This window comes from Dichotomopilus funicola (assembly GCF_033296635.1).
Source record: "Dichotomopilus funicola strain CBS 141.50 unplaced genomic scaffold C8A04scaffold_38, whole genome shotgun sequence".
Taxonomy (NCBI): Eukaryota; Fungi; Ascomycota; class Sordariomycetes; order Sordariales; family Chaetomiaceae; genus Dichotomopilus; species Dichotomopilus funicola.
Window position 1 is genome coordinate 208,475 of NW_026944059.1, and position 23,801 is coordinate 232,275.

The 23,801-nt window shown below is 56.6% G+C and overlaps 7 protein-coding genes across 7 annotated transcripts; 2 read left to right on the top strand and 5 right to left on the bottom strand.

Moving 5' to 3' along the window:
- C8A04DRAFT_12780 (uncharacterized protein) lies at window positions 1-551 on the bottom strand (the record flags this gene model as incomplete). The annotated part of the gene is made up of 2 exons (XM_062777455.1): window positions 1-100; window positions 226-551. 2 exons carry the CDS (start codon window positions 549-551, stop codon window positions 1-3), a joined length of 426 nt encoding a protein of 141 aa, XP_062636360.1.
- Window positions 552-1,277: 726 nt separating this feature from the next.
- C8A04DRAFT_37863 (uncharacterized protein) lies at window positions 1,278-5,055 on the bottom strand (the record flags this gene model as incomplete). The annotated part of the gene is made up of 5 exons (XM_062784030.1): window positions 1,278-1,699; window positions 1,772-2,967; window positions 3,037-3,114; window positions 3,205-3,771; window positions 5,042-5,055. The coding sequence occupies 5 exons, from the start codon at window positions 5,053-5,055 to the stop codon at window positions 1,278-1,280; spliced, it is 2,277 nt and encodes a 758-aa protein (XP_062636361.1).
- Window positions 5,056-6,642: 1,587 nt separating this feature from the next.
- Window positions 6,643-7,993, bottom strand: C8A04DRAFT_12754 (uncharacterized protein; the record flags this gene model as incomplete). Its single annotated transcript, XM_062777448.1, has 4 exons — window positions 6,643-6,907; window positions 6,983-7,633; window positions 7,734-7,846; window positions 7,922-7,993. The coding sequence occupies 4 exons, from the start codon at window positions 7,991-7,993 to the stop codon at window positions 6,643-6,645; spliced, it is 1,101 nt and encodes a 366-aa protein (XP_062636362.1).
- A 635-nt stretch (window positions 7,994-8,628) lies between these two features.
- On the top strand, window positions 8,629-9,137 carry C8A04DRAFT_29393 (uncharacterized protein; the record flags this gene model as incomplete). Its single annotated transcript, XM_062780993.1, has 2 exons — window positions 8,629-8,682; window positions 8,754-9,137. The coding sequence occupies 2 exons, from the start codon at window positions 8,629-8,631 to the stop codon at window positions 9,135-9,137; spliced, it is 438 nt and encodes a 145-aa protein (XP_062636363.1).
- A 1,815-nt stretch (window positions 9,138-10,952) lies between these two features.
- Window positions 10,953-14,555, bottom strand: C8A04DRAFT_37864 (uncharacterized protein; the record flags this gene model as incomplete). The annotated part of the gene is made up of 1 exon (XM_062784031.1): window positions 10,953-14,555. The coding sequence occupies one exon, from the start codon at window positions 14,553-14,555 to the stop codon at window positions 10,953-10,955; it is 3,603 nt and encodes a 1,200-aa protein (XP_062636364.1).
- Window positions 14,556-15,978: 1,423 nt separating this feature from the next.
- Window positions 15,979-17,065, top strand: C8A04DRAFT_29395 (uncharacterized protein; the record flags this gene model as incomplete). The annotated part of the gene is made up of 3 exons (XM_062780994.1): window positions 15,979-16,361; window positions 16,447-16,667; window positions 16,773-17,065. The coding sequence occupies 3 exons, from the start codon at window positions 15,979-15,981 to the stop codon at window positions 17,063-17,065; spliced, it is 897 nt and encodes a 298-aa protein (XP_062636365.1).
- Window positions 17,066-17,905: 840 nt separating this feature from the next.
- C8A04DRAFT_29396 (uncharacterized protein) lies at window positions 17,906-22,270 on the bottom strand (the record flags this gene model as incomplete). Its single annotated transcript, XM_062780995.1, has 2 exons — window positions 17,906-19,538; window positions 19,602-22,270. 2 exons carry the CDS (start codon window positions 22,268-22,270, stop codon window positions 17,906-17,908), a joined length of 4,302 nt encoding a protein of 1,433 aa, XP_062636366.1.
- Between the last annotated feature and the right edge of the window lie 1,531 nt (window positions 22,271-23,801).

Genomic DNA, 23,801 nt, shown 5'->3' on the forward strand with positions numbered 1-23,801 from the left:
TCAACGCAGACATAATCCCATAGAATCATTCAGCATGGCGATCGTCCGATCATAGTGCTCAAATTCGGTGCCCTTGATCGAATCTGCGGGCCTTTTTGTCCTGTGTGTTAGTCTCTGCCTTTGGAAGTGAGTGTGAAAAAACAGGTAGAAAAAACATAAAGCACAAAGAAAGTCGAGATAAAAGCGAAAGAGCAACCAATAAAAAAGTAACAAACAAATACTCACAAAGTCCACTTCCTCGCCTTATCATCCGTCATCTTAATAACCTTCATCCGCCACGGCACCGCATGCTCCACCTGCTTCCGTTCCCAATGCACCCTACACAAATTCTTCAAGATCTTGTGCTCCAGCCCACGCGACTGAGCCGCGGCGTTCAGGAACCAAACCGTGCGCCGTGCCTTTTCCGCTTCAAACACACCCCGGGGATCGCGGAACTCCTTGCGCAGCACGTCTCGGATGATGTACCGGGAGGGTTTGGAGAATTGGACGGCGCGGAGGCCGGCGCGGAGGAGGTGCCGGTAGGAGTGGACGAGGTTTGTGGTGGCTGGCATTGTGGGGTTGAGGGGCGTTCTTAAGTAGTGGGTTGTGTTGGGCCGGTTTGGGCTGGCTGTTTAAGATGTTGAAGGTGAGTCGATAAGTTTTTGAGATGGAATTGGTGCTATGAAGCTGGGTGTGCACGGGCCAATCGTGAAGTTGGTCAAGCTTCCTTTAGAGGGGACGGTGAGCTTCCCATAAAGGACTGGGAAAAATAAAAAAATTCATACTACGGAGGGAACACAAGGGATAGTTTCTTTCACAGACCCCAAAAAAGCCATCGTCACGAGGCTGATAGCAGCTCATGGGAAGAAATCAATCTATAAGCATTGCGTTCATCCTCGCCTCACGATGAACATCTATGCTCCACACCCGCTGTAGGTCCGCTGTAATGGCCCTCAACGAGCCGTTCTTCATCCTATGTAGCCGTAATTACGTCCTCAGATCAGAAAGGAAAGTCGAAAAGAGAAATGGAGACAAGATGTCGTCAGAGACAATCCGTTGAAGGAAAGAAACCGCAAGACAAAAAAAGGAAAAACATTCCCAAGCAACCTGGCGGCTGGCTAGCCAAGCCAAACCTTCGACAGCTCGCGCCATCTATATGCACCGCGTGATTACCTCCATACCCAAACCACCAACGACCATACCATATCCCACCGTCCGCTCACCAAATCCAACACCTAACAACCCCATAACAGCCTACCCTCCACCCACCGCTCCCGAACCGTCTATACCATAATCATTTATTCATCGCCCTGCCTGACCGGCGCATACGCCCCCCCACTATTCCCCTCTCCATTCCCACCGCGCCCAATAATCCTCGAAAACCACCCCCCAATCCCTCCCCGTCCCCCAGCACCACCATTCCCATTCCTCGGCTTACTCACAGCCTCCACATCCTCAGGCGGGTCAATATCCAAGCCCGGGATCGCAGCAGCCGCGGCAGCCCGGCGCTGCTCAGCAGGGCTGCCGGGAATGCCACCGATGCTGCTGCTGCCGTCGAGCGCAGGGATGGGCGAGCTGGGACGCAGCAGGGCGTCGGATTCGGCGTGGAGGGCTGGGGTGGTGCCTGAGGCTGGAGTGCCGAGGGCGCGGGTGGAGTCGCCGAAGAGGGCGTCCATGTCTTCGAGGCGGACGCCGCAGGTTTCGGGGTAGAGGAAGTAGACTGGAGAGGGTAAAAGCGTTAGTTATGGACTGGAGAAGCGGGGGAATGAGGGGGAAAGGAAGAAAGACGTACCGACGACAAAGCTGAGAGCGCAAAAGAAGGCGTGCACGAGATACAACCGCCAGTGGATAAGCTCCTGCAGAATCGGGGTCATCTCGCCCACCAACCAGTTGAAAGCCCAGTTGGTCGCGGTCGACAAACTGGCACCCTTGGAGCGGATCTTGAGCGGCAGGATCTCCGGGGGGTAGAGCCAGGGGATAGGGCCCCACGAGTACCCGAACGCAGCGTTGTAGATAACCACGAGGAGCACAACCAGCTTCGGGGTGGCGGGGATGTCGAGGTATTGGACATAGGCAATGAGCGAGAGCGACACAGTCATGGCGATGGCGCCCGACAGCAGGATCGGCCGGCGGCCCCATCGGTCGACGATGTACCACGGCGGGATGGTGGACAGGACATAGGTGAGACCGTTAATCCCAGCCATGAGCACGGCCGCCTGGCCGACCCAGCCTGCGCGTTCAAAGAGGTATGGGGCATAGTACGAGATGACGTTGATGCCGTTGAGCTGGGCCAATGCCTGGGCGGACATGGCGATGAAGACACGACGGCTGTAGCGCTTGAACATGTCGCTGTAGGTGCGCTCGCCTTCCTGGCGCTGCAGGAGGACGTTCATCTTGATGTCGCGGAATTCGTCGCGGGCGCGGGGGTTGTGGATGTCACCACCTCCGTAGAGGTTGGCAATGACCACAATGCCTTCCTCGTCGTGGTCGTTGTCCAGAAGCCACCTGGGGGATTCCACAATGATCAAGCTGCCCAGGCCAAGCAGGCCACCCATGACGCACTGCATCAGCAAAGGCAGACGCCAGGACAAGTCGCTCTTGATGAACATGCAAAAGTAGTCGACCCAGACCGAGGTCGCGTAGCCAATGATGTTGCCGGTGAACTCGATGCAGGCGAGCTGACCACGGTTGTGCGGCGGCGAGATCTCGGACTGGTAGACAGGCACGATGGTGGACAGCATACCAACGCCGAGACCGGCCAGGACACGGCCGACCATCATCATAGCCATGCCATTGGCGAAGCTCTGCAGGGCACCGCCGATGAAAAAGACGCAGGAACCGTAGAAGATAGTCTTGCGGCGGCCGATGATATCGCCGATCCGCCCGACCATTAGGGATGAGATGAAAGCGCCGACCTCGAGGATCGCGACCATGGTCGCGATCTCCACGGGGGACGGGTCATGGAAATATTTTCTGAAATAATCGCCACTATCAGAGGGTTAGTTGAATGCTTTGCTTGCTAGTATGCATCAATGGTCAGGACAAAAGCAGGCTTACATGATGATACCGGACATGACACCCTGGTCATATCCGAAAAGAAAAACGCCTAATGATACAAAAATCGACGTAAAGTACCTGGATTAGCCAATTGATGTCAGCATCGCCCGTAATTGCGAACTACGAATTATCTTCATCTTCTCTTAGCAGGGGGAAAGGGGGACGAACAGCAACGGCTTGCCCGTCAGGCCGTGGATGGAACCGGAACCGCCCGTCATGATGGTGGCTAGCAGGCGCTCAGCCCGCGATGCTCTGCGGTTTCCGATAGTCGGGACCTGGATGGCCTCCTTGTCGATGACGCCGGCGTGGCGTGATGTCGACCGGCTGCTTCCAGACGATGACACCGGCTCGCGGTAGCGGACCTTCTTGTTCTTTTTGTTACTGTTCTTCTTGAAAGCGCCCGCGAGGGAAGAGTCACCGTCGTCGTTCACTCGCTGGCGCAGCGGGTCTTCGTCGGCAAGCTGCTCGGCGATGTCCCCGGTGTCGGTCCACGAACTGGAGTAATCGTCGTCGTCGTCGTCGCCTTCGTGGTGGCCCTTGTCGTTATTATCGTCCGACTCGGATGAAGAGCCCGGTTCGTCAATGGGATGCCCCCGTCCGTGCTGCGAGGAGGGTAGAAGCCGGGATGCCTGCTCTCGGCGGTGGTGGTCGTCGTGGGCGGCGGGCAACGTGCGAAGGGGGATGTTGGAAGGAAGACGAGCAGAGTTGGAGGCGGGAATCTTGGAGGTGATGGGGCTGTTTGGCAGCAGCCCGCGTCCGCGTGGAGTGCCGCTGCACGATGATGGAGAGGGAAGAGAGGGACCTGGAGCCTAGTCCGAACGTGACGGGATCCGCTGGTGACGGACGCATCGGTCGGCAGGTTGGTCGGTCAGCTGTCACGAGGGAGAGGGATTGCCGGTTGGAATAACTCAGTCGGTCCTCCGGGTCTCGGGGTCACGGGCGACGGGTGTGCAGAAAGATGGAATGTCTTTCCACTTGGAGTTGGCCCGCGAGTGAGTTAGCTGCTTGTCGCAGATGGGGAACACCCGCGAAACCCACTCTGGGCGAGGCACACGCCCCCCCTGCAAGCCCCCGTGCCCCCCATGCCCCCCTGAAGGACAGCCAAAGCCAGGCTTGCCTTGGCTTGCCAAGCCGCTAACCCACCAATCCAGGGTCCTCGGGGCCCACAGCCAACTTTTCCGCCGCTTTCTCACGCTCCTGTCGCCTCCCACAGCCTGCCAAGTATGAACTGTCGAGCGCATATCACTGCAAATCACTACGTCTTTTCGGCAAGACGGCACCGTCAGCCCTCGGCCATTGCTTTTCCTTATCCGTGTTCACGGATAAACTACGGGGTTTTTTTGAGGGTTTCTTGTGAGAGGCGCACTCATGGGACACGGCTGAGGGCATCACGCGGGGGATTCTGGGTTTCGTCATCTGAACGAAAACCCTCAGCCTGGCAGCCTAGCCTGGCCACCAACAGCAAGCATCAGGCTGACAGACTTCAGATGATGCGGGTGCAATGGAGTCGGTGGGAGGAGAGATGAAACAAGTCGGCTCGAAGGAGCGGCGAATCGTTTTTCTAGAAGCGGGGCTTCAGGGAATTGACGAGATGAGGACCAGCGCTCCCGCATCTCGAACGCCACGAATGCGAATCTTTGCAGCCCTCTCAGCCTCTCAAGTGAGAATCATATCGTGGCGTTCGCCTTCGAGGCCAAACCCTCCAGCAACGAGTGGGTTCACGATACGCGAGATCTCCCTGGGATCAACCGTTCTTTTTAAGTTTTGGGGCCCCGAATAGTTAAAAATCTGGGGCTGCAAACATACCAGTGTCCGATCGGTTGAAAGACTACCTAGGCGGGCCCCGCCCGGCCGGCGGCCGTGCCACCATCAGATGGTCGAAGGCTTGTTCCAACCATCGCCGTCCCGAGAACCGGGCTTACTAGTAACTAGCGAATCTCGCAAGTTACTGATAATTACACACCGACGACATCGCATTCCCAACTGAGCGGACTAGATTACCAACTGCCCTCGAGCCATCTCGGGCTGTTTCATAGAGTCGACTCTTCCCCGCAGAAGTTCGGCTTCGTGACCCTCCGGAACGGAAAGTCGGGGCGGGGCCGGCCGCGGCCGGTTGGGCGCCTTGGCGCTGCGGGGTCGGCTTCGTTCGCAGAACCTCCGTACCGAGACCGGAACACCTCCCCCTATTTCCCGTCGAATTCTTAGTGGTGGCCTTCGTGATGCCGGAAATAGTGGGGCACGGCACGAGGAGAACGATGAACTAGGGAACGAGCTGTTGTGTAGATAATTGGGTGTATTCTGATGTTCCCTCTGCGCTCAATAATTAGGGCAGAGAGCAGGCACCGACCGTCTGGCGCTTCTCGCCAACGTTAACGATTAGCTAGAGCGGGCATAGTCAACATGGAGGACTAACCGCGTTCCTGTCAACGTTGATTGGGAGGAGCACTCCTGTGATGACTTCACTGCGAGCTCCCGTGACAACGTTGTTGCGTAACAGCGTAAGGGTATGTACATACATGTACATCTGTACGACACCACTTCGTGTAATATTTCCCTCGGTGAAGAAAGTGTGAGCCAAAGATCATGATTTCAAGATAACGAAATCAAGGTAGACACTGGGGCCAACTTTGAGAAACAAGAAACTGAATCCTGAGGCGAGTGTATTGCAATGGTGTAGACGGTATCTACTCCCGACTGACTCTCTCTCTCTCTCTCTCTCTCTCTCTCTCTCTCACACACACACACACACACACACACACACACAACGGTACAGTAGTGTCACCCCTCATGTAAACTCCAGAAACAGAGGGTGACTCCGCTCTTGTCGGCGATGCTCACAATTTCACGACAACCACATAACGCCAAGAATATTTTTAACAGGGTATTCCTTCAAAAGAAATAAAAAGAAAAAGAAAAAAAAAATGAGCAATCCCTTACACCCGTCGACCGGCTCAGAAGGGGGGAGAAAAGCGGAAGGCAATGTAGGGGTCCGTTCGGCCAGTTCGTATATAGGTCTGAGGTTGATGCTGATGGTAATTACTGTGTAGAAGACTAGGAGCTTAATTTTATAACACTCAGAGCTACGGAACTATAAAACATGTAACTTGAATGTTCCATTTCTGTGCTATTCTTGTAAGACGGTGAGTTATTCATGTGTCAAGGCGACCAGGGAATTCAATTTACATAATTACTACACGGAGTCGTAAGCACTGCTTATACCCAGGGTGTAGATAAAGGGGGCAACGAAACGCCTGACCGATTTACAGAAGACGTTCAAGAGGACTAAAGGGGGCCCAGCTATATCTGAAGTGGCACGGAGACTAAGCTGAACCACACGTTGGGCCGGCCTGACTGAGTTGGTGCAGTTCATGATTACCGAGAAGGGCGGGAGGGCATCTATACAGAGCTCGCCATCTAACAGTAAGACCATCCATAGCCGATAGCCCGGGATCACCCACGGTAATGAACGAATACCAGAGCGAGGGCTGGCTGGCTTGACGGAAGTACTGCAGTTATTCAGGAAACCAGAGCTCAAGAAAACCAGAAGTAAATTGCAACAACAACTTGTATATCCGCCCTCATCATGACCTCCATGATTTCAACCTCCTACATCCCCCTGCCCCCTCCCCCTCCTCCCCTACCTCCTCCCCCTCCTCCCCTACCTCCCCCCCTGCCTCGGCGTTGTCTCGGTGTAGTAAAGTTCCTGTACGGCGGGGCCACGCCAGCCCAGTTGAGGAGCTGCTTGCAGTTGAGGCAGGGTGAGTCGCACCACCCCGTGATCGCGCCATGATTGTACTGGGCTATGGAGGAGAAATTGCGGTGCAGGGCCCGGCCGCACATTCGAGCTCTTTCAGTGGCGTTGTAGTGCGGTCTGCGAGGTCTTGCGTTAGCATAACTGAGCAGCCAACAAGAAAAGAAAAGGGGAACAAAGAAGATAAAAACATACGCAAGCATCTCCAAAAACGGAAACGTCTCCGCACAGTTCCCAAACACCGTATCCCTCCCATCCCTATCATTCGTCGGACTCCGCGTCCACACCTGCCACTGCCCCGGAAAGCCATGAAACCCATTCAATAAATCATGCCTCGTCTCCCTCACGACCGGCTTCCACGTCCCCACACCATCCTCCACCTCCCACTTATACCCCGCCAACACCGCGCCCAAAAAAAACTGCCCCGACCACGGCTCCCACGTACACTGATAATACGTCGACGCATCCCCCGCGCCGCGCGTGCGCCTATTAGCCCGCGCGGGGTCCGTCGTCAGCGCGGGCCGCTTGTTGCCCGCGATCAGCATGCAGAACCGGGCGTAGACGGCGACGAGGGGGATGTAGAAGTTGTCTCGGTTGGCGGTACCGTGGTTCGGGGCGGGGCCCATTTTGGAAAGGAATAAGCCTAGGAGGTCGTAGGGGGACCAGTAGGGGAGTTCGTGGCCGTCGGGGCGTTGTTTGCGCCAGAAGTGGGCATCCTGGACGAGGAGGTCGAATTTGGAAGGGGCGGTGCGGGGCTGGGCGTTCCAGCCGGCGTTGAGGCTTCGGCGGAGGTGTTGGTTGGGTCTTAGGGTGGCGTTGCCGGAGTATTCGGCACCGTTTGGGAGGCTGGACCGGGGGCGAACGCATAATGGTGTTTGGGGTCAGCCGCTGTTCTCTGTTCTCTGGGAGATCTGGGCGGACACAAACAAGCCTGGGGTGTCTTTACCTGAGAAGTGCGATCTGGTCCCGGATGGTCTGGAGGTCAGCGCGCACGTTGTCCTGGATGGGGGGGTTGAAACCTCCGCCATTCGCGATGACCGAGTCGAGGTATGCAAAGACCTGTCATGTATATTATGTGCCCTGGTTAGCCGGAGCAAGTGAGGGTATCATAGGAAGGCAGGGCCGCCAACTCACATGGTCTCTGGTCATGACAGTCTCGTAGAGGTTGACCAGGTTCCGGCCACCAAAGTCGAAGATGGCAGCCATGATGTCCTCGAGTCTGAGTATCTTGTGGCGTGTTTACTATACTCTCTAAGGGTATAGGCACAGGGACATAGAAAGGATGATTTGGAGTTTTTCAGCGACGGACACACATCACCTAGCCAGGACTCTCCTGACTTGAACGGTTTTTAGTTGAGAGAGGCCTTGGTGTGAGAGAAGGGGCCGGCCATGGGACGGGTCGTGACTTGAGAGAGGTCCTGACCTGGGAGAAGGGGCTGGGTGAGCAAGGGGTCATGGATTGGGATGCCAGGGAGCAAGCAAGAAACCCCCGGCGTTCGAGGTACATGTCGACCATGTACCGGTCAGTCATACTTGGCGCGGGGGCCTGTTGATCGCCGTTCTCTGTCATTCCCCGTCTCCGCATGTTGGCGCCGTGGACATAGCTGGCATAGCTCGCATAGCTCGGTTGCCGAGGCAGTCGACCCCTCTGCCCGAAAAGCCATTGGCAAGCTACGATTCGCTCGCTGTATTTAGGGCGGCCGTCACTCCGCCCCACGGCATTCGCTGCACAACTCTCGCTAACCGCTGCCTTTTCTCGACTTGAGCACAACATCAACATCACACCTCACCACATTCTCAACATTTCCTCAACAGCGCTGATTGCTGATCCCAGCCCAGAAATGGCCCCCGACTTGACTCCCTCCAACGCTGGCACGGTGAGCAAAGCCGATGCAGTAAGTTATCCCTCACGTCCTTTCTTCCTGTTTTCGTCTCCTTCATTTCCGCACGAGCTAAAGTAAAAAAGACCTCCATGCCCCCCGGCTGGACAGACACCTACGCCGAAATGGGCGGCGACGAAGAATGGGGCAGCGTCAACGGCACCGGCGCACACACCTCCGTGGCGCTGGGCCTAGGCAAAGCTACCCCCCTCTTGGGCCGAAAACTAGGCGAGGGCGGGGTTCTCTACTTCTTTGCGGGTGATGCCAAACCCGGCAACATCTACTTCTGGGAACCCGACATGGGCGAGGTGTTCCGTGTCACCGAGCCGGGGGATGTGGATGGGATCAAGAAGCTGATTGCGGCGGGGAAATTTAAGGAGATTAAGCGCGAGGAGGTGGATGGGGCGTCGAGTGAGCAGAAGGAGGTGAGGTTGGAGGCGTTTTTTCGGGCTGAGGGTTTGCTTGAGTAGAGACCCGACGTAGGTAGCTGGGTAGGTAGGGAGGTACGCCCCTACGTCCAATACAGATGCAGATGCAGAAGTGCGCCTTGCCAGTGCTACACTACGCAGTCCCCAGTCGATAAGGCATCGTTCTCGACCCAATACCATGCACGGATTGTGCGACGGACGCTAAGGAGAAGCCGCGAAAGGGTAGCCGCAAACGGACAAGCCGCAAATTAACGTTAGCTTGGTACGGATCCGGGACGGGACGGGTGCTTCGAGACCCGAGACGAGACAGAACTCGGAAGCCCTGTCGTGCAACGTTCGCTGAGCTCCACCAATCGGGCGGTTGAACAGGGAGGAGTCTCAGGGGTGGGGGGTGCGAAGCCCTATGGATCCACTCTCGTTAGCGATATGCAGGTAAAGAGAAATGTGAATAACGTGTATATCAGTTACACCCCCCTTACCCTAACACCGATGCACGACATACAGCCCATTCGGCACCTCTTACCTCTAATAGCCTCATTCATTACGACTGGCTGGCTAGCTGACTGACTGACGCTAGAAGCGCCGAAGGATATGATTGGGGCGAGCTGAACGTCCGTTTTGAGCTTCCGGCCGAGTTCAGTTCGGACCGACGTCTTGTCGTGCCGGGTCTATCGTATTGTGTCGTGTCGTGCTGCGTCGTGCTGTGTTGTGTCGCAGTGACGGTGATTACAACAGTTGCAGTGAGTTGCAGCAACAATAACAGTGACAGCTGTATCATCGCTTTTCAGCTTCTTTCGAACGCTCCGGGAGACCTGTTTCGGAATGCCTCGATTGTCGGCAGTGCGTTTACTGGTTCTTACTGGTTGTTATGTCGTCCCCGAGTCCCCGACTGGAGTTGTACTCAACGCAGAAGCGTTGTGTTCGGCGGGGAGAGTTGTGCACGACACAAGAGAGTGATCGTCGGGGGAGGTGTGCTACTCGGAGGAGTGTCGTGATCTTCGGAGGAGTGAGGACGGGGTGTGGAGATGGATGCGTTCAAGGGCGTCTGGGATGGAAGTTGTGATGGAACTTGTGATAGAAGCTGTGAGTTGGGATGTGTGATAGGGGACCGGCGATGGAGACCGGTGATAGGGGTTGAGGGGGTTGGTGATGAGAGGAGAGAGTGGCCTCGTTCCTTTACCCCGCCTTGGGAGGTCTGGGATGGGTGGGTTCCCGTTTTGCCGGGCCATGTTCGGCCGGTTCATTTTCAGTCGGTGAATCCACGGTCGGTAGATGTCCGGCAACACGGCTAGACAAAGTGGTCTGACTGTTTTTGCGAATGTGTTTGGTTGGGGAAAGTCGCAGGATAGACTCCCAAGATGTGATGGGATGGTCGCGCTTGCCGTAGGCCCGTGCCGGCTCCTTCCGTGATATTGGGAACATGAGACGACTCCAGTCTCCTGAGGAAGGAGTGCCTCACCCTGACTGACTGGTGCTCATTGGAATCCCGTACTCATTGCGCGGCCCTTACAGTTCGCAGGACAAGGCCGCCCATACCACAGCCGTCACTGATACAGTCATTCACATCACATAGTTATCCGCATCATAGACCTAACGCCTTGGATGTTGCAATCTGGGTAATATGGTAGTCAAGCTCTCACGGTGCTCTGATCTGTTTTTGCTTTCTTTTTATGTGTATCATGATACCTAACTTGGTGCCGACGTAGAGTAAACGACGCTAGATATTGAAGAGCTACGGAGAACGAACGACCTAACCTGATAGAACTAGGTAACAGAAAAGACGAGAAACCCAGTAAATATCCACCAGAAATTAGAAACAGAATGACAACACAAGTCAATCCCAGTAATCCCAGTAACCTAAACATCCTCATTCTTCTTCAAAGCCACCACAAACTTCCCCTGCACCGGCGTCTTCTCCGCGACATACTTATAATACGCCGCCGTATACAGCGTAACCAACGTGCTCGCCCCCCCACCATACGTCCCGTTCGGCGTAGCCAAACACAACAAAAAGCTCAACTCCCTCACCGGCCTGACAGAAGTCCACCCACTCGCACTCCTGGGCAACAACCGAAACACCAAACACGGCACCCCCTGCATATCCGCCAACATCGGCAGGACGTTAAACCGTAGATTACTCAACATCCGCGCTCCCGGGCCGGAGTAACTGGGGAAGAGGCAATGGTTGTCTGGGTTGTCGACGGTGCCGAGGGGAACCCAGATTTGGAACTCGATGAGTTGGTAGTTGGAGGAGGCGGTGTTGGTGGCTTGGATGGAGAAGATCATGTCCTGCGGGAGGGGGTCGGCGTTGGTTTGGACGGAGCCGTAGCCCGAGGTGAAGGTGTAGCAGGAGAAGATGGGAGGACCGGCGGGGTCGGTTTTGTCGGCGGACACTCCTTTGTCTTTGGTGGTTAGGGCGGCTAGGGATACTGTGCTGGGGGGCTCATTGGGGGGAGTCCGGGTGGGTGGGAGACGGCCGTGCTCGGAGGGGTCGTAGAGGGGAATGGGGAGGTTGCGGACATGCGGAGAGCGGTTGAGGGCGAGGGTTGAGGGGTGCGGGCGGTAGGTTGGGTGGCGTTGGAAGAGGGCGTTGGGGGGAGTCACTTCCAGCTGGGGTTCTTCCTCGAGCTCACCACCACCATCACCAGTATCACCACGCTCGTTGTCCTCACCCTCGTCCCCATCTTTACCACTCAAAGATCGACGGATATACGGCACCCCCAACCTTCCCAGCGCCCTCACCTTCGGCGGACCATCCTCCCGAATCCTCTCAAACGCCTCCGCGGCCCTCTGCTCCGTGGCACTCACCACCAGGCGATAAAACGCATCATTCAGCTGCATCCCCAACAACGCCGCATTCGGCTGGTCATCATCAAAGTACTTCTTGTCCATCTTCTCCATCAAAATCCGTGTCTGCTCCTCGGCATAAAACGGCAGCCGCACGACCCGCAAGTCATTCTTTTTTGTCTCATCACTAGGATCCGAACTCCAAGTGAACCAGTTCTTGGTATCCGATGGCGTGGTGCTGAATTCGACCAGCGGTTTGTGCCGGGACTTGTCTGTTTCCCGCGTTTCTTGGTCAACCGTGTATTGATGCCGTAGATCAATACTAAGCTTCTCGGCAGACAGCTCATACCCGACCGCAAACCTTTGCTGATGCGGCGGTTGGGTAAAGCACAGCCCCTGGAAATCAGACGTCACGCTCGGATCGGGTAGCCGGTCAAGCAACCCGAGCATCACCCCATCAGCAACAATCTCATGCCGTAACAGCGGCGCTTTGTCAGGCAACACCCCCTTGGGCGGTTCTGGCTCGGTGGAGACTTTGAGGTCGGGAAACATCGTCACCAAATCCGACCGCAGATAAAACCCATACGTCGGTATCTGCGGCGCATGCGTCTGATGCTCCGGGACGTGATGTAGAAAGGTGTTGATAGCCTGCTTGATGGCCACCCGATCCCGGTCCTCACCCATATGGTTTCCCAAACTGAGGGCTCCATCGATGAGAGCGTCAACCCAGTTGGGGTCGATGTAGAAGAAACGAAGGCTCTCCGTGGGCAGATGGGAAGGGTCGGTAAGCAGGTAGTGGGAGGGGATGCCGGATAGGAACATGCGGTCGAGGATCCAGGCGAGGATTTGCATCCAGTCGGTGGAGACGGGGTCGTTGGTTTCGTCGTAGATGGTACCGGGGCCGGATTTGGACTGGGCGAGACGGTGGGCTATGTTGGTGGCGTGGTGGAGGTAGCGGGTTTTGATATCGGGGGCGTTGAAGTGGAGGGGGGGGTATTGGTGCTTGGGCAGACGCGGGCGATGCCATCTTTTCCGAGGGGATCCGGGGAGGAACCTGGGCGGGTCACCACCATCATCACCATCGTTATTGTCATCACCGTTGTCATCACCAAGATGAATCCTCCCCAAATGCCCCGCTGTCTCCTTCAAATCCGCAAGCAAATCCGTCCGGGTCCGGAAAGTCTTATCGGCCACCCCCCTCACAACATCAACCTTAGCCGCCTTCATCGCCCCCCCCTGAATAGCCACCCGATGCCTCACCAGCGCAGCCGCAAACCCCTGGTCCCCCAACGCCAACATCCTCCCGACCTGCCACGCCACCGAATAACTCACATCCATCAGCCCCACCTCCCGATCCAGCACCTGCAAATCCTGTCCCGAATTCGAACACCGCAGATTCACCTCCCTATCGTCTGCCGACCCCCCGCCCTGTGGAGCGACCACGGTGGGGGTGAACGGGCCCCGGTACAGCGCCATGGTTTTTTCCCCGGTTTGAACCCGGTATTTGACGAGGGAATAACCGTCTTGCAGACGCTGGGCGAGGCGCTGGCTGACTTTGTCGTTGGCACGTAACAGCGGGTTGATAATAGCGTCTGGTGCCCTCAGCAAATCGAGCGTCTCGCCGAGGTGGACGAACGCGTCGTGCACGTTGAGAGTACCCGGGGGGTTGACGGTGTAATTCCAGCTGTGCAGCGAGCAGAGCGCGATATATTTCTTGTCGTCTGCCCAGGAAGTCATCTCCTCGACCCCTTCGATGGATACGAGATGCACCGATACGGCCGTCGGCGCGGTGTTGGCTAGTACACCTGCGCGACTGCCGACGACGACGGAAAAGATCCCCACGTCTTCTTTTCCCGCCTCGGCCATACCCGTGGTGTTGATGTTACGGACGTGGGCGAGGTACTTGTACTTGGTCGTGTCTGGACTCGCGGGGACAACCCGGGTGTTGTTGTCGTCAAAAGTCGAGAACATGCTCTTGAACAGGTCGGGCTTCACAAAAATAAAATCACCCCGGGCGTCTTTGATATTCTCCGGCCCCAGTTCCTTCGTGATAGGAGTTGTCACGCCAGATGCTGCACTGCCAGTGATATCCCACAGATCACCAACGGTCATATTGACTGCCCCCGTGGGGGTCTGCTTGACCTCGGTACTCCCGCCGAACGCATCCGGCGCGAGCTTGAGTTCCTCCTGGGTAAAGCTAAACAGCATCAACCAAGGCACTTTATTCCGTTTATCCCCACGATGATCATCCTTCGGACTCCCCCGGCGCTCCCACGGCAAATGCGGATCGGAGAGCACAACATGCGGCAGGATATTCGCATCCTCGGGATACCCCGACGGCGGGAAAACCGAGTACACCGAGCCCTCAGGCAGGGAGAACTGCGGCGCGTCGACGTAAAAGTCCTGCTCGGACGTGAGCACTAAATCCGGCTGGTTGTTGGATTTGATAGTTTGCGTGGCGGAGATGATGTGCTTGGGTCCGGCTTCGAGGCCGGGGGCCCAGAAGGAGTTGAGCTTTTCTTCGCCGGGTTTGAGGACCGGTTGGTCGTCTTCGGCGGCGGAGAGCAGGCCGCGGGCGATTTTGGAGAGCCGGGTTTTGCGCCGGGCGTGCCGGAGGGTGAGGTGGCGGGGGGAGGAGATTGCTTTGCTTTTGCCGCCTGTGTAGATGGCCATTTTGATTGTGTACGTGGGTGTGGTAGAAGTGTGAATGTATGGGTGAGTAGGTATGAAGGTGAAGATGATGTGAGTATGGGTTGAGTGTGTGGATGTGAATGTGAGGTGAAGGTGAAGGTGATTGTAGGGAATGCCCCTGAAGCGAGTCTTGAAGTGTGAGTTTGCGCTTCAACCTCAGCCCCGGTCAGGAGGGACCATGAGAGGGAGACCTTGAGAGCGAGGGACTGCGAGTGAGGACGGCGAGAAAGACGAGACAGTTGGTTCGAGGGCAACCTCGGATGCTGTTCCCAAACTATCCCACAAATCAATCGAGTACCCCTCATGAATCCAAACCTAGAGCAAGTCAAACCGGACCAACATCTCGTTTCCGTCGTACTCCTCAATATGGCCGTCGGAATCGGGGTCGTTCTAACCTCCCGGATAAATGCATAATGACAGCTCCACTACACCCACACCCCTCCATCCAATGCAACGGTTCTCAGCCCCCCTTCTCCGTCTTGGCGTCCGAAGTCAGAACCCGACAAAAGTGCCTGATCCTCTCGTGTCAACCTCACTCGCAGGGTCGTAACGGGTATTTTTCAGGCAAGGTAGGTAGTTCCCCACTCGTCCGTCCTCACCTCGCGTAAAAATCTCTCGTCGTCGTCTCAGCCCGGCTATTGGCGATGTCATCACTACAGGCATCACCGTCGGCGTCCTCCTACTACCCCGACTTGTCACGTCACCAATCAATCCCACATCGTGATAGCTCGTTTGTAAACGTACACTCAACCCCGCGCTTGACTCCGCCGAGCCGGCCTGGCCGACGACCAATGGCGTAACTCTCAAGCGCTCATACCTCTAGCCGATACCCTCGAACCGAGCTCTCTACCCAGCTGAACTCATGGCTATGATGACTGGAATGTCGTCTTCTTTCCTCCCTGGACGGTAGCAAAGGGTCGTATTTCGTGAGGGTGAAAATGCAGTTGTGATGGATTGGGAAATCCCGCAATGTTGTGCTCGCCGCCAAGCAGCTGAATCGACGTCGGCGTCAACGCCATCACAACCACCTCGCACATACCTCGCGATTTGGCCAACCGCTAGGTCTCTTTCTCACGGAAGTGCGGAGCACGGTGTTTGTAGTCGCCGAGTGGAAGTGGCCGAGTCGTGATTGTGAGGTCAGTTGAGTTGCGAATGGCGGCTTGTGGAATGTCGTGGAAGATGAGCGACGACGGTGAGGGCTCCAAGGTTAGTCTCTCATCTCTCGCTTGATGGTGTCTGGCATCACTCACATTCCTTGCATCAGAGACGGCTCAGGTGTATATAAACACCATCTCTCTCCTCGATCAAGACATCTCAGCATCCACAACAACTTCTCAACCAGCACTCACAAGCACACCTTACTTTCTCCTCCTTCATACCAACTTCTTTCGAAGCAAACGTCACCATGTCTGGCGCCGCCGTCTTTCACAACACCGCCGCCCCGGCCAACAAGCAGCTGCACCTCTTCTACAACACCGACAAGCAGAACCTGGGCCTGCAGCTGCGCGATGAAGCCAAGACCTCAGACGAGACCGAGGCCTACGTCGCCACCGACGCCGACCAGACCGGCATCGTCATCAACCCGGCCCAGGTCACCACCACCAACCTGACCGGCATCGACCTCGTCGTCGGCTTCACCGCCAAGCCGCCCCCCAAGGTCGGCGATGCCACCCAGAACGACGTGTCCATCATCAGCCCGATTTATCAGCCCCTGGCTGCCACCGAGCTGGGCAACATCACCATTGCCAGCACCTCGTCGCCCCAGACCGCCTGGGTCTACTACCTGACGTACTCTCCCTCTTTCTTTTCACCTTCCCGTTCTTCTCTCTCCGGACAAAAAAACAGACAGAAACACAGAGACTAACACAGACAGCGGCACCGACTACAACACGACGGCGATCAACGAAATCTCCCTCGGCGAGGAGTCCCCCGGCAGCTTCGACAACACGGTCAAGATCCTGCCCGGCACCTCCCTGGCCGCGTACTACGTGCCCGGCGACAAGCCCGAGGACGACGGCAACCGCTACATCATCTACCAGGCCAACCACCCCAAGCGCCTGCACGAGTACTCGCCCAACACCGAGCATGTCTGGGGTGTGTTTTTTTCTCCCTTCCCTTCTCACCCTTTGTTTTTCCTCCCTCGCTCTATCTCTCTATGTGTGTATGCCTCTCTATGTGTAGATGCTAAAAGTGTCATAGACCAGGAACTCGTCAACTCAAACGACGTCAAAGACAATTCCACCCTCGCCGTGGCCTACATCGACGGCAAGACCTACCTCTACTACGTCGACACCAGCGACCAGATCCGCGTCATCGTCAAGGACGACAGCGGCTGGGGCGGCTCGAACCCCGTGAACGTGGCCCACGCCCCCATCGACACCCAGAGCCAGCTGACGGTGGTTGCAGCGGACAATGGCAACCATTTGTTTTACATTGCGCTCGGTGAGAAGAGCAAGTACAAGTTCCAGCATATTTTGCACGCGCGCAAGTGAACTCTCGGGTAGCTTGCTTCGGGGGACGGTCGATTCGGGCGGGCTCTTTTCGGCTTCGGGATTCGGTGAGGGGGCTCGATCGGATAGCTTACTTCCTTGGAGGTTGGTTAGATAGATGCGGGCTCGGGAAGAGAATTAGTTAGGTAGTGGAATTAAACTTGGTGTGGGAAAACTGCGCTTCCTCTCGTCTCGTCTTGTGCTGTGTTTCCTAGTAAGGAAGGTGGGGCTATCAGTTCGCGGGCATGAACCCTGAACCCTGAAGCTTGGACCCTGGGCAGCCCTACCGAGTGGGTCTGAGAGTACGTACCTCTTGGCGATGCATTAACTGAACGGCATATATACACGATACAACCTATACCTGGGTATTCGAAGGATTAACAGAACCAGCAAAATACCTAAAGCTTCGTTGAATCAAAATGCAACTAATTTCTGACTGGTTCTTTTTCTTTCTGAGGTCTTGTCTCGAATCTTTTGGGATCTGACTCATCGCTTCGTTGACAGTTCCATGTAATTAACTGTTGCCGTGATTATGTCTCCTGCAAGTAACCTCCAAAACTACAACGGCAAGATAATTATAATCTCTATCTCTTCCTCGCCGAGCAGATTTGAAAGGAAAGTCCAAGGAGTCAGTCAGGGGCACAGTCATGAACTCAAATATCAAGTATATCAATTATCCACCTACATACTGAATCCGAACAGCAAAACCCAAGTCGCGCAAGCAGTCCCAACCATAAACCAGCAAGAAAAACCCCCCATTCACAACCCCTGCCCATCCTCATCCCCCTTCCTCATCCCCCTTCCTCATCCCTTTTCCCACAAACAGTAACAGACACTAACAGACTACTTATTCGGATCAGCAGCCATAATCGGCCGACGAAGCATCAAAAACCCCTCGACAGCACTGTACGGCCCGTTCTGAAACCCAGGCGACAACAGGTTGCCTTTTGACTCGATCCCGTATGCGTTGTACACAGGGATGGGCAAATCATCATCCCCACCGCCACCCCCATCACCACCACCAACCGCCGCAGAAGGAGAGGGTCTCGGAGAGGGAGTATCAGGATCAACATAAGGCTGCAACCAACTCCACTCCCCGCCGCCCAACGCCGGCACACCCACCACATCCACCGGCGGCTTCTGCTTCGCATTATCCGCCGTCAACTCCCTCCCCTCATCAAACCCGTCGGTCACATCCCCCTTACCCCCCTTTCCTTCGGGAATCAAAGTAACCGGCCCAGCATGCAAAAAAGCCACTACATTCTCCATCGCCCCCTGCCACGTCCACGGCCGCAACTCCAGCGTCTGCGCCGGGAGGAAGGAGGAGTAGGCGTGGATGGGAGTGAAGGGGTCAATGATGGCGCCGAAGATGTGTTTGGATAACTCGGCGTTGTGTTGGTTTGTGTAGTCGGCCGGGTGGATTTGTTGTTTGTAGTCCGGGGGATCAGTTTCGGGGAAGGGGGCGATGTGGTAGGGTTGGAAGGTGGGGTAGTTGGTTTTGGAGATGGGGATGAGGTTGGGGTAGGAGTGTTGAGGGTCCGGGGGAGGGGAGAAGTAGGTTTTGATTTGGTCGTAGTTGAGTTCTTCCCCCTTGTGGGAGGTGTCGTCGGTGGCGGGGGAGGGGAAACCGTCGAAGTAGCCGACTAACCCGTCATACTCGCGTTCTCGATCGCCGAGCTTGACGTGGAAGGTATACCCGTCTTCCGGCGTCGCGGTATCGATGAGCTTCTTCTCCGGGGAACTGACTTTCGCCGTAGTCGACTGATTCCCCAACGGCGGCGCATCCAACTCGACCGACCACCCCGTAGTAACCAACGCCAACGGTTTCCCCACAACCGAACTCAAAAACTGGGCGTACGCGTCCGGCGCCGGCGGGAGACTGTCCAGCGCCCGCGTGAGCATGGTCCAGAACCCCTTGAGGTAGTCCGCCTGTCCGAGACGGGTGATCAGAGCGTCGAGGCGGGCGAGGTCCCGGGTAGAAGTGGTGCCGGCGGGCGGGGGCTTGAAGGGACTCCATTTGGGGCCCGGGATGGCACCGTTGGGACCGCCGATGCGGGCTTCGCCGTAGAAGATGCCGTCCTTTGTGAAAAGCTGGATGCCGTAGTCGGCGTAGTTGGTTACGATCCAGCCCCAGATGGGGGATTCCCATTCTGTGGTGGGACGCCAGTAGGGTTTGTTGGGGCTGCCGCCTCCAACGTGGGTGGGTGAGTCGCCGTCGTCGGCGACGGTGACGAACTGGGCGTTGAGCCGGGCGTTTTGGTTGATTTGCGGGGGGAGTTGGATGAACTCGCAGGCGGTGCCGTTGTTTTGGACGACGGTGTTGGCGACTTTTTGGTTGTTGACTACGACGGCCTGGGGCTCGTAGAAATCGCTGATGGCGGGGAAGATGGGGGGGTGGCCGTGGTCGCGCTGGGGGGTCGGGTCGATGGTGACGATGGCCTGGCCAAACTTGTCGATGATGTTGAGTTTGCGGAAGCTTTCCTGTCTGTCAGTTTACCTTATCCCTTACAAACAGAGGTCTTAAATGAGGGGGAAATACCGAAACTGCCCATGCGTCACCGGCTTAAAAGGACACCACTCGTCCCCCCCAAAACTGACCGACGCCGCATACGGCGTGAGCCCCGAATTCCCCTGAATCATCTCCAGCCTCTCCTTGTTCAACCCCGCAGAATCAAACTGCGCCGCCTTCATCGCCGTCACCGTCTCCACATCATTCGCAACCTCCTTCCACTCCGGCTTGACATGCGTGCCCATCCCCAGCGTCAACAACCCCTCGGTCAACCCGGCCAGCGGACACGACAGGTACTGCAGGGCACTCATGTTATCCAGTAAATTCTGCCTTTCGTCGTCGCCGAGGTACTTCCGCAGGATATCGGGGGGTGTGTCGGTGAAGAGTTGGGTTACCTTGGCGGTTAGGGAAAAGGTGGGTTGCGGGAGGATGAGGACCCGGCCAGAGAGGATGCGCGTGTCGGGGGGTTCGGCCTTGGTGGTTGGGCCAAGTTCTTCCCAGAGGGGTTTTCCGCTTGGAACCTCGACGCCGTACCGGACTAGTCGGTTGTCGGAGAGCCGTGAGACTTGCTCGTCGAGCGCCCAGAGGTCGAAGGGCACGTGGGTGTATTCTACTTCCCACTCGACAAATAGTGGTAGCCACGGCTGGCGGTTGCCCCATTGGTCGCGGAGAATCGGAGGCTGGACGCCGGGCGGGCTGTCGAGGGTGTCGTGGAACTGCGGGTAGCAAGTCCCGTCCCCCGGCTTCTGGTTGCCCTGCTCGGGGCTCAACGTGAAAAACTCCCCCAGCAACTTGCCCACTTCCTTCAGGGGGACCACATCAGGAAACGCCTTCAACACATCCGCCGCCAACTGCGTTACGGTTGCCGGAGGGTTAACAACAACCGTCTGCTCCGGCAACCGCACCGTCACATTCTTCCCAAAATCCGACGCCCACCCAGCATCCACCCCCCCAATCAACAACGTCGGATCCCTGGCCCGATAAAAATGCGGTTGCGTCCCCGTCTTCACATTCACCAACGCCGTCCCCTCTTTCGTCGTGAGGGTATATATCTCCTTCCTCAACTCATCCGCATAATTATCCAGTTGCGTAATCCTCGTCGCCAAATCCTCCGCCAGCGCCTTAAACGCCGGATCATGCTGCTCCCGGTCCTTATTCGCGACATCACTGACATACTTCCACCAAATCGCAAACATATCCCATCTCCGCTGGCGGGCTAACCTTTCACACCCATCCAGTTGCACCTGCAACGCATTCACCTCCCTCAGCGCCTTGATAGACTCCGGCGCGGGCTGCGTCGGTCTACCTGTCGCGTCCTCCCCACCGAGATAGAAATGCGTGCCCCCGCGAAACCGCGAAAAATTCCAGTTATACACCGTATCCTTCGCCTCGCGCTGGCCTTCGACACCATCATCCCGCGCGTGCAGGAGGGTATCGATCAGGAGGATATCCTCCTCCAACTGGGCTATCAACCCCGGTTCCTCACGGCCGTCACGCGCAGAGATATACGTCAGCAGCGCATCCATGGGTGTGGTACCGACGGCTAGGGAGGGGATAGTCTGGTCACGGAGACGCGCGGAGTAGTTGTCGGCCGGGACTGTGGCGGGTTTGGAGGAGTGGTCCCAGCGGACGTCGTAGACGGCGCCGTGAAGACAGAGATGGGCTGGGTCTGTGGAGGTTAGCCAGGCTTTGGTGGTGTCGGGGATACCGCTGTCTGCGAGGCCCATGAAGAGGCCGGAGAGTTTCTTTTCGCGGGTGAAGCGCCTGGAGGCGTCGTACAAAGGGTCGGTGTGGGTGTCTTTGTGCCAGCCGATGAGGTAGTAGCTGGCGCTGGCCTGGTCGAGGTATTGGGGCTCGTCGGGGGTGCCGTAGACGAAATTGTCCAGCATGCTGAAGACGTTGGTGTTGTGCATTTGGAAGTCGGCGAAGAGCTGGTTGTTGCTGCGGAGCAACGTCAAATTATCGGCAAACCGGTCTGTGACCGCGTTCGGGGTCCAGGATTCGAGGGGGGTTTTCCGCCCGATGAACACCTCGGCTTGTTGGACGATGCTGGCGTCCCGGCCGTCGGCTACGCCGACGACAAAGGGGGATACATCCACTTCTAGGTCGTAGTTGAAGGGAATGTCGTCGATTTTCCAGAGGAAATCGCTCTCGATCACCCAGGCTTGGTACTCCTTGAACTGCGACTTAGCACTCGCCGGCACGACGCTGTCCAGATCCAGCTTGCGCACGACGAGATACTTGGTCGGCGGCTGGAGGAACTCAGGGGTAGAACTCGGCGCAGGCGCCTTGACGTTCTCACCCGTGCCCGGCTTCCTCGACGGGGCGTGACCCCGGCGCAACCGCTCATCCTCGCGGCGATCAGCAGGCACCGACGGCGCCGAGGTGACACCGCTGCGGTAAACCTGCGGCAGGATCCAATGCACATAGACGCCGTGGCGGTTCCGGCGCGGTTCCGGCGGCGTGAGCCCGAGGTCGCTCATGCGCGAGTTTTTGGCGGCGGGCGCGGCGTTGTGCATGTCGGCGTGGTTCATGACATCGGGCTGGAGGACGAAGTTGTCCAGCCGCAGGAAGGTGTAGTTGGGCTGGGTGATGGGCACGATGCGTGCGCCGTTGTCGTCGTCTGTGCCGGTGTTGCAGACAGCTGGGTTGAGCACGAAGGCTTGCAGCTGCACCGGCACGAGGGCTAGGTCTGTCATGTTTTCTGCCTGAGACTGAGCTTGTCTGTGTGTCTGTTGTATGGCCTGAGACTGAGTTTGAATAGGTAGATACCTGTATTCTTGGAGTGTCTTGAGTGTCCAAGTCAAACAGCAGTCTGAAAGGAGTCTGAAAAGAAAGACAGAGAGATGAGGATGAGAACGGCTCTGGACGGGGAACGGGAGATACTAGGAATTGCCGTGACGGATGGCTATCACCTTAACTTGCAAGTGAGCTCTCTCCTAGCCGCTATACCCACTTACCCCTAACTCTCCCTAGGACTTCTATCGTATCTAGGTAGTAGTAGTAGTAGTAGTCAGTAGTATGACAAACCAACCCCTGAACCGCACTTCACCCACCCCCTCGGCAGATCCCAGCTGACTTACCAACACAGTATCCCGAGCCGCCCCCGCATCGCCACCACCGCAGCATCTGATATGAGGCACATCTGGTATGAGGGACATCTGATATGAGGGGTATCGTAGCACACACTACACCGAACCAGAAGCCAACGAATCGGAGCCCCCTCTCCCGGTTCGCAGCTGCGTACGCACGAAACCCCATTCCATCATTCCATCATCTATCACCTCGTTCGTCAACCTCACCCACGATCCAATCATCCCCCGCGGAGCTCAACGCCGACATGACGGACACCAAGCTCTCGCGTAGGAATGTAGTCTCGCAAGCAAGGTCCCAAAGCCAGCTGAGAGTAGTCTCCATTCGGTAAGTGGGGTACCTAGGGTACGGTAGGGTCCGGTCCGGTCGGGATAATTAAGAGAAGAGAAGAAAGCGGGGCGATTCTGCACAAGTTTTCGTCTGCAGGATCGGATTGACCGAACCGAAGCGAGCGAAGCGAACAGACGTTGACGACTGGAATGTGATGCGGAGCTGTAGTTCTGCGGAGTACGGTAGTAGCGGAAGTTACTCTGTCGTTCATTGCATGCGTCCAAGTCAGCGAATTAGAACGGAAGTCCAGCTCAAGCCCAGAGATACTTCTCCCCCAAGTCACGACAAGCCACCGCAAGCGCTGCAAGCGACCCAAGCGAACATCCCAAAACAGACCTGCATTTCCCAATCGGGCGGCATGATGACAGCTGAGACACTTTCGACGAAAACGCACATGGGATGATGGGATGGAATGGAAGCCACGCGAGGTGGGGCGCACAGACCATGAACGGCGAACCAACGGCGAACGGCTGAACGGTCGCTAACTGGCGCTAGCGAGGGGCTGGGTTAAACACACGCCCCTTGGAGGGTACTCGGTAGAAGGATATGTGGGTAGGCGGTATATCAGCTTGAGGTTGCACTTTGGGGTGTATGGAATGGAATGGCTGGCTCATGGGTGATAGGTAATGGTGCCGGCTGCATGGTGATGGTGATGGCGGAACGGAATAGATTCAGCTGTCTGCTGTGTATTCCGTCACGAATCACTTACCGAAACCAGCCGGTCGCAGGGTGGTGATACTACAAAGGCATGCACCGAAGAACAGTGGCCAGCTGAAGCCGACGTGAACTGACGTCTGCCCGAGATAT